Here is a 9,661-nt window from a genome sequence, read left to right as displayed (position 1 = left end):
CATTTTTGTTTTTTTGTTACAGGAGGACAGAGAACAAGACAGCTGGTCGGGAGAAGACTGAAATGATGAGAATGCTGATGAAATCATTGTATTTACTTTTTCACATGGCTGTCACGGTGTGGGTAAGAAATCAAATCTCATTCTTAAACGCTGTTGCATGAGTGCATTTTTATTGTCGTCCGGGAGGGGTCGCCACAGCTAATTGCGCGTATGATTTGTTTTAAAGCTTATCCAGCACAATGCAATGAGATCCGATAGAATTGATCTTTGACAAATGATAATGCTTTCTCGTGACTTTCATTACCCAGGTAACAGTCATTCTTTTTAAAATTTACAGCAAAAACCTGGTTAGTAAAATAAATTCAGTAGTGGGCCGTCAATGGATTAATCAGACAAAGATAATCATATTTCAAATGGACTTACCATTAATTATTATTGTTTTTTTTTTTTAAATTTTTTAAATTCAAACAATGTCCATCTAATGTATGATAGTAGTAACAGCCACATAGAGAAATGGGATCACTATTTGTGAAAGTCCATTAGTTGTTGGTCTACTCTCAGGTTGATGAGCTTGTGCGGCCTGATTCCTTGTCCAGGTACTCATTTCCTTCTGCATGCTCACGCCCCAAAAATACAAAATAACCGGATGACAATTAAATGTCTTATAACCATAAAATATCACATGAAAATAGTCTGAGCATCTTCGTAGTATGATTTGGCATGTTTGGTCCTCTGAAGAAATTGCAGAACCATCATAAATTCAAATTCAAGTTCAAATCAACTTTATTGTCAAATGTGCTCTATGTACAACATACAGCACATATAAAATGTCTTTCCTCTCAACCACAGGAGAGGAAGAAAACTTTCATATATAATGTGCCATAAAGCTGGCAGCACTTTCTCATTTAAACAAATAATCAACCAAAAATTTTTTTTCAATGTGACATTAACCTTTCCATACTTAACATGATAAATTGTCCACTGTAGTAATCGCTGTCCCTTGTGAAAAGCTTGTGAAAGGTCTGCTCTTATTATTATTATTATTTTTTTTTTACTTTTACACCACGGTAGCCTAATCCAAAACGTATCCTCACAAGGGTTGCGGTCGCGCTGGAAGCTATCGCTTCAGTTAGGAGATGGGGTATTCGCTGAACCGGTTGCCAGCCAATCGTAGGGCATAATCCAAGACGCTCTTGTCAATTATATGATTTAGAATATATCTTGAAAAAAATATATGAGTAACTTTAAAATACAAAAAAATAATGACCAAAAAAACATTTTGCATTCATTTTATATTAAAATATATATAAAAAAATACTATTGACGTCAATCGTATTTTCACTGGTATCATTCCAGCTAAAACACTCCATTCAATACATCATTTCAAAATGTGATCTGCAGGGAATACGTTTTGGGTTTATCTGTATTTCCTCAACTTGGTGTGTGTCTGTGTGTGTGTGTCGACTGCTCCGAGGAATTTGCTGATGGAAAAATGCGGCCAGTGGCTTGTATGTGATTCCCCCCATTGGTTTCCTCACAGCGCTGAGCGTCGACTGTGACATGAACAACGGAGGAGGGATGGCAAAGAGAACTTTGATCGGTGTGTGCATGACTTTGCGAATACTGAAAAAATTGTAACACCGATCATTGAAGTCGTAATAAGTAAAATGGTCTTTCAATGCAGAGCGTGGGTGGTTGTTCAAGCATGGCTTCGGGGACCTGCGTTCTCCGAATGGAGAATTCTGGATGGGCATTGATGCTCTAGACCAGGCATGTCCAAAGTCCGGCCCGGGGGCCAAATCCGGCCCGCGGTCGAATTTCATCCGGCCCTCGGCCCCTGTCATAAAATCAGTGCCGTCTGGCCCGCAGGTTGGGCGCAATGGAACACGTGTTGCATTGACTGAGGTCTCGTAGACTGGTGAGTGATGTTTCATAGAGTACTGCTTCCCTCTAGTGGCTAAATGAGTAATAGCTTTCACTAAATGAGTAATAGCATTTAGACACTAGAGGGCATCAAATCACTCCGTGTTTATATTGACTGATATGTCATATTTCAAATTCCTGTTTCAAATGAACCAAAAGAAATTCTTAAGATTGTTGAAATTAAAATAAAAATGGAAATGTGAAACAGACTGGCTTACTAAAATTTGTTGAACAATATTGTTGTTCAATGTAAAGAATGTCAGCCAAGGTCGGCCCCCCGACATTTTACCACATAAAATCTGGCCCCCTTGGCAAAAAGTTTGGACACCCCTGCTCTAGACTGTTGTACTTCTGTCGTTTAGTGAACCCTGGCGCGTCTGGCTGCCGCTGCTCTCCCACAAACTTTGTGTTTTTCTGTGGTTTTATTGTTTGCTCTTGGTTGTAAAGTGTCCTTGAGTGCTGTGAAAGGCGCTTGCAAATAAAATGTATTATTATTATTCGGTTTTTGCCATGACAGCATCATTATAGTTGATATGCAACAATTAAAACATTACTCCAATCGGATGCCAAACTGTATTTATCCTGTTTTCAAAATAAAAGAGAACATAGGGTACTGAGGCATTGTGGGTGTGTGTACATTTGAAGTTTTTGAGGATGAAGAGAAAAGGTCAAACTTAAAAGGCCGGTGATTTCAAATAAATGTTTTCACACCGCGGGTAAAGGTTGGTCAAGTGTGACACTTAGAAGTTGCCTTAGTTGATTTTACAAGGTGTCAATCTGGCGGGAATATCAATTTTCACCATTTTGCGCATCGGAATGGGAGTTGCTAGGGTCGAATCAGGCCTGCACGGACATAGTGTAACATCCGAGGAGAATTTACATTCCACACGTAGGAAAGAAAGGATGGAAGATGACATTTTAGAGCACGTTTAAGTCTTTGGGTCTGGGGTCTGTGGAACAAAACCAAAGTACAATTTCTCATCTGCTCACGTTAGCGTGGAAAAGTTCATTGACTTCTTCCAGAGATCTGAAGGAAGACCAGTGATTGAGCTTCGCTCTTTGGAGAGAAAACCGTCCCCGTTGAAAAGAACAATAAAGGCTAACGATCCTTGTCCATCCATCCATCCATCCATCATCTACCGCTTATCCGGGGCCGGGTCGCGGGGGCAACAGCTTTAGCAGGGAAGCCCAGACTTCCCTCTCCCTAGCTACTTCGTCCAGCTCTCCCCGGGGGATCCCGAGACGTTCCCAGGCCAGCTGGGTGACATAGTCTCTCCAGCGTGTCCTGGGTCTTCCTCGGGTCTCCTCCCGGTGGGACATGACCGGAACACCTCACCAGGGAGGCGCTCAGGAGGCATCCGAATCAGATGCCCAAGCCGCCTCATCTGGCTCCTCTCGATGTGGAGGAGAAGCGGCTCGACTGTGAGCCCCTCCCGGATGACCGAGCTTCTCACCGGGGAAGCGCTCAGGAGGCATCCGAATCAGATGCCCAAGCCGCCTCATCTGGCTCCTCTCGATGTGGAGGAGAAGCGGCTCGACTCGGAGCCCCTCCCGGATGACTGAGCAAAATCAGTGCCGACGATCCTTGTCAAACAACAAATTGTGGCAATGACAGATTATGCTTCGCAGGACCAAACGCAATCCGAGAAACTTTCCCGGCTTCCTCCTCATCGGGTATAGAACAGAAAAACGGTAGCTAGCCAAAACACTTGAGCGCTGTGTTACAGTATATACAGACCCTGAGTCAAGCCCACAATTTTCTTGAGGGGGGTGGGGGGGGTGTTTGTTAGCATTTGGTAGCCAGGAGCTAAACAAGCTCATCGAAGTGCATCTGCGATGCCTCCGTTTTCAAAGTCTTTGACTGCAAACAGTTCAAAAATGCTCGAGCGATGCGTCCAACGCCAAGGTTTGGATCATCCCCCCCCCCCCCTCCTTCCTCGAGGCATTTAGAGGAGAGGAGGACGGCGTTATCTCGGCGATAAGGGCGCGGCGGCAGGGAAGGTGGCAGAGTTCGGCGGCGAGCCAAAGGGCGACGTGGGGGAGACGCGGCGCGGGCTCCCCAGCAGGTCGCCGTTATGCAGCTTCCACAGCAGCTCCTCGTTCTCCATCGACAGACGCTTGTTGACCTTGGACTCTTTCTGCAACGTCTGCTGGAGTTTGGCCTGCTCGCTGGACAGTTGCCTGGCGGTCACAACGGCGCAACAGCGGTTTTCAAACGCTCATCGGCAGTTTGGTGAACATACCGGAGACCGGGTTAACATGCGCAAAGGCGTTGATCATTTTTATTCGCCGGTGAATATCAAATTTTTTGTTAAACTATGTCGCGGACAGAATGATACTCACAGTGTGTCTCTGTCATTTTTTTTTCCCTAATACACTCATCGCCCACATATTTACAGTCGAGGCCCATCTAGAGGCGTCGTCTCGCCAAGGAACTGTGAAATTGTATTGACGGGCTCCATTTAGACAAAAGTAGTCCTTTGTTACCCTATTCTGGCATCTGTGACCAATTACATGTGGAAACCTTTCTGGAAGATTTTCCCCGAGTGATTGTTTTACGTTGCCTTTTGTAAACCGAACCTTCTTTGGGAATTTACTGTAAGAGTGTCACCTGTTGGCTTTCTTATGAGGAAATATTCATTCATTCATTCATTCATTCATCTTCCGAGCCGCTTGATCCTCACTAAGGTCGCGGGGGGTGCTGGAGCCTATCCCAGCTGTCTTCGGGCAGTAGGCGGGGGACACCCTGAATCGGTTGCGTGCCAACCGCAGGGCACACAGAAACGAACAACCATTCGCACTCACACTCACACCTAGGGACAATTTAGAGCAGGCATGTCCAAAGTCCGGCCCGGGGGCCAAATCCGGCCCACGGTCGAATTTCATTCGGCCCTCGGCCCCTGTCATAAAATCAGTGCCGTCTGGCCCGCAGGTTGGGCGCAATGGAACACGTGTTGCATTGACTGAGGTCTCGTAGACTGGCGAGTGATGTTTCATAGAGTACTGCTTCCCTCTAGTGGCTAAATGAGTAATAGCATTCACTAAATGAGTGATAGCATTTAGACACTAGAGGGCATCACATCACTCCGTGTTTATATTGACTGATATGTCATATTTCAAATTCCTGTTTCAAATGAACCAAAATAAATTCTTAAGATTGTTGAAATAAAAATAAAAATGGAAATGTGAAACAGACTGGCTTACTAAAATTTGTTGAACAATATTGTTGTTCAATGTAAAGAATGTCAGCCAAGGTCGGCCCCCCGACATTTTACCACATAAAATCTGGCCCCCTTGGCAAAAAGTTTGGACACCCCTGATTTAGAGTGTTCAATCAGCCTGCCACGCATGTTTTTTTGGAATGTGGGAGGAAACCGGAGCACCCGGAGAAAACCCACGCAGGCCCGGGGAGAACATGCAAACTCCACACAGGGAGGCCGGAGCTGGAATCGAACCCGTACCTCTGCACTGTGAAGCCGACGTGCTAACCACTGGACTACCGGGCCGCCCATGAGGAAATATGTTTGAGTGAAAAAGTTTTATTCATGTCTTTTTTTTTATGTACTTCATACAGTATTCTTGTGCATATGGGTAGCCATCCCCTCACATGAAATAAGTGTTGATAAGCCCCCGTGCAAGACTACCATTGAAGACACGCTGGTTTATCAAGATAATCACTAAGTAAGTGACGGTGAACATCCGACACACAAAATAGTGACACACACATATGAACCCACTTCGAGAGAGCGGCGTGTTTGTCCATCCTGGCTTTGTAGTCCTCGTTCTCCTGTTGAACTTTGGTCAGACATTCCTCCAGTTTTACATTTGTCTCCACCTGGGACAGACACACACACACACACACACACACACACACACACACACACACACACACACATTTTCAGCCTTCACCATTTTTTCTTTCGGAATGACGATCAGCCTAAAGCGTAAACACCACTAACCAGCGTGTCCATTTCCATGAGCTTCTTTTCCTTTTGGTGCAGCTGGTTATTCTTGATTTCCAGCACTACCTTCAAACTTTCAAGCTCTTGCTCCAGGTAAAGAGTGTGCGAGTCCTTCTGCAAACACACGCGCACGCGTAGCATATCATCAAACAGTACAAAATGTCGCCCTAATGGAGCCGCGAGTATGTAGGAGTTGAGCTTTTGTGAAGCTGCTGGCAAGCGCAATTATTTTGCGCACCAGCAGAGGGCAGCGGCCTTCATATCTGCTTCCACTTGGTTCTACTCATCGTGTGGGTTATTATTCACTAAGAGGAAAATTGTTCCGTTCGCGTTTAAGTCGATTCTTCACGCGCCTTTCTTACGCAGTTTCAAGGTGCAGGGTTTTGTCCGTCGAGGCTTCTCTCACACGCACGCACACGCACGCACGCGCACACACGCGCCGGTGAAGTGCGATCCATTGAATTCTGAGGATGCCCAAAGTTCCATGTTTTCCTTTCTTTCAGTCGGTAGCCACTCAGTCACTATCAATGGGGCATGGAAGCAATTCATTGAATAAAAATGTGCAAATATGATGTTTCACCTTCAAGAGGCGCTAGTTCTTAGTCGAGCCTCCTGCACGCGGAAGAGGAAAGATGCTTAGTTAAGTCTGTGGGAGAATACGCACAAACGCGAGATTTGACAGGTGACGCCCTCATTGAAATGAGCTCAAAAATTGCACACAGTGGTGCGCCTCTTCGGAATCAAAGTACTCGGGAGAATGCGCCCCTCAAGAGTGAAATGACAGAGCTGAAGAGTCATGTGATGCCATGTTTTAACGCTGGGAAAATCATTACCAGATTCTTGTCTGTGAGCATCCGCCTCTCTTCCTCTGCTTTAAGCTTTTCATTCAGGGCGGCGTTTTCTGCTGACAGCTCACATATTTTGTCCTGTTAAGAGGAAGAAACGTGGATGAAAGGACCAGACACAAAGTCATCAACGTGGGTTACCCTGGATGGTTTTTGTTTGATTTCTTTATGATTTTTACGGTCCTCGGGCCCACTTTATATATGCGGACGAAGCATTAGAGGCTCAAACCCTTCGTTGTGTCCGAGGACCGGTAACCCAAGACCAAGGCCAAGGACTTGACTCAGGGGCCAAGGACCGGCTTGAGGAACACATAACCCGCCCCCCAAAAAACCCAAGTTAAGTTATTAGTCTTACAGAAAAAGTCGTTTCTGTTTCTTTTAGTGCTTTGTCCAGCTTCTCCAGATCCATTTCCTGCGCTCTCTTCAGCTCTGAAATGAACATTTGGAGGAAAACACATTTACACGAGATGTAAATAGGAGTATAAATCAGAAGCGCTTGTTATCTGTTTTGTGTTGCGGATTGATGGACACACCTTGTAGCGAGCTCTCATGCTGCTCTTTGAGAGACTCAATCATTTGCCTGTGACTTACTTCCTGGTTCTTCCTCTCAGCTTCCTGCCTGGTCCTCATCTCCTCCACCTAAAAAGCAGAGGCACAAATCAAGCAGTCGATGATCAATGAGCTCCTCTCAAAATATACAGTGAAACTCCTCTACAAGGAAATCATGTTTGCAGCAAGAATTTTTTTCACAACAGGGGTTTTTTCACTGTAGCAAATTTGATCTCTGATGTAAACACACGCACAAACACAAACGTATGTGTACACGCACACACAATCGTATGTGTACTCTTTATTTTTTATTTCAATAGTGCATAAATATGAGCACAGCAAGAATTTTTTCACAACAGGGTTTTTTTCACTGTAGCAAATTTGATCTCTGATGTTAACACACGCACAAACACAAACGTATGTGTACACGCACACACAATCGTATGTGTACACGCACACACAATCGTATGTGTACTCTTTATTTTTTATTTCAATAGTGCATAAATATGAGCACAGCAAGAATTTTTTCACAACAGGGGTTTTTTCACTGTAGCAAATTTGATCTCTGATGTAAACACACGGACAAACACAAACGTATGCGTACACGCACACACAATCGTATGTGTACTCTTTATTTTTTATTTCAATCGTGCATAAGTATGCGCACACACTTATACGACACTTCATATTGTCAGTGTAGAAAAAAAAGGGAAAGAAATTGTGAAATTTACAATCAGCATTCACTTTCATCAATTTCTTGGATCATGTATTTTATTTTTGCTTGCTCTGTCTTTCATTTTGATCACTTTTACCCTCTCTTCCAGCATCAGAGCTCTTCTTGTCTTAGCTGCTTGACATCCAAAGGTCCGTTTCGTCGCCATTTTAGCAATGCAACGTCCATGCTCGTCTGAATCTAACAATAACAAATACGTCCTGGACCCGGTGGCTTTTCATTCCACCATCTCACTGTCTCAAACTCAGTTGTTCTCAATTATTTTCTGTCATGCCCCCCAAGGAAGAGGAAAACATCTCGCGGTCCCCCCCACATGACTATAAATAGTATAATTTGTCTATAAAATTGTTAGAAGTACACCTTGCATAACACTATATCCTTATTAACATACAAGAGAATAAAAAAAGAAAGAAATATGGACCAACTTTATGGGCCAACTTACAACAAAAGAATAGCTTTAGTAACTGGAACAGTAAAGATTTAAAGTGCATCTGAAATTCTAAAATAACATTCAATCCTTAATTTAACAATAAATATTTTTTGACCGACCATGTCAAACCATATGATACTGAAAAATAAAATTACATAAAATCAGTAACTAATAATGCATTCAAACGGAGTAGAATGGGAATGGTGTTAATGCATTACGTTTTTTTCACATTGGGGGTATTTTCTCCCATGTAGGTTTCGTTCTAGCGGAGTTTCACTGTAATAGAAGAGATGACAGAAAATGGAGAAACGCAGTGACAATCTGGAGAAAAGTGGGTCGAAGATCGGCCAGGTTAACTGGCAGCTGAGGAGAAGTTATGTCATTTGCATTTCAAAAACCAAAAGCGATTCCTTTACGAATGTGATTGCACTTTAGATTTGAATGAGGCAAAATAACGTGCTTTTTCTCTCAAATATCTTGTTGGAACCATTTGTTTCAGATGCACTGTAATTAATTTCCATATTAAAAATTAATTTGGGGTTCAAAAAGTCTTTTTTCAAACTTGAGTCTTGAAAAAGAAGGGGTAGTCTTATAATCAGGGCCGACTTCGGACCATTACTGAAAAGATGGTTGTCCAGGTTTACTTCACACCTGACCTTAAGATACTATGGTCAAAAGACTCAGCTTTCGGATTTGGCTGAGATGTTACCAACAGCTGATTGGTGGTATGTTCTCTGACCTGTTGTTCCATGAACATGCGACATTTGTCAGCCTCCTCCTGATACGTTTGATGGACTTTGTCCCACTCTGTTTGGTAAAAACTCCTCAATCTGACACACACGCACATGCACACACATACGCACACACACAAAACAAGACAGAATAAGAATCCGGCTGGATGTAAAAATGAGCAATTTTTCTGAGTTGAGGGGCTGCACCTGTCCTCCAGTTGCACCAGTTCCTCCTTGTGTTGCTCATCAACCTTTTTCAAGGCCTCCTCCAAATTGATGCGTGCCTCCTCCTTCTCCTTGCGCAAACGGTCACAGCACTGAGACGAGGCCACTGCGCAGACACGACAATAAGTTGCGTTAGATGTTCAGTGGTACACTTCTAACAACACTAATTAATTTGCTTGTGGACTTCCATCCATCCATCCATCCATCATCTACCGCTTATCCGGGGCCGGGTCGCGGGGGCAACAGCTTTAGCAGGGAAGCCC

The 9,661-nt window shown here is 43.8% G+C and overlaps 1 protein-coding gene across 3 annotated transcripts in view; it reads right to left on the bottom strand.

The window, feature by feature from the left end:
* Nucleotides 1-2,482: 2,482 nt before the first annotated feature.
* mtus1b (microtubule associated tumor suppressor 1b) overlaps nt 2,483-9,661 on the bottom strand; it is a 41,620-nt gene continuing 34,441 nt past the window's right edge. For all 3 annotated transcript variants that reach the window (XM_052083751.1, XM_052083752.1, XM_052083753.1), the window contains 8 exons: nt 9,381-9,504; nt 9,182-9,272; nt 7,264-7,369; nt 7,086-7,159; nt 6,719-6,811; nt 5,883-5,999; nt 5,661-5,758; nt 2,483-4,104 (listed from right to left, as the gene is read on the bottom strand). In XM_052083751.1, the coding sequence (XP_051939711.1) occupies nt 3,891-4,104; nt 5,661-5,758; nt 5,883-5,999; nt 6,719-6,811; nt 7,086-7,159; nt 7,264-7,369; nt 9,182-9,272; nt 9,381-9,504 (917 nt within the window). In that variant the 3' untranslated portion in view covers nt 2,483-3,890. The remainder of the gene's footprint in view (nt 4,105-5,660; nt 5,759-5,882; nt 6,000-6,718; nt 6,812-7,085; nt 7,160-7,263; nt 7,370-9,181; nt 9,273-9,380; nt 9,505-9,661) is intronic.

This window comes from Hippocampus zosterae, chromosome 13, assembly GCF_025434085.1.
Source record: "Hippocampus zosterae strain Florida chromosome 13, ASM2543408v3, whole genome shotgun sequence".
In the NCBI taxonomy this organism is placed as follows: domain Eukaryota; kingdom Metazoa; phylum Chordata; class Actinopteri; order Syngnathiformes; family Syngnathidae; genus Hippocampus; species Hippocampus zosterae.
This window is presented reverse-complemented; position numbering and strand designations above follow the sequence as displayed.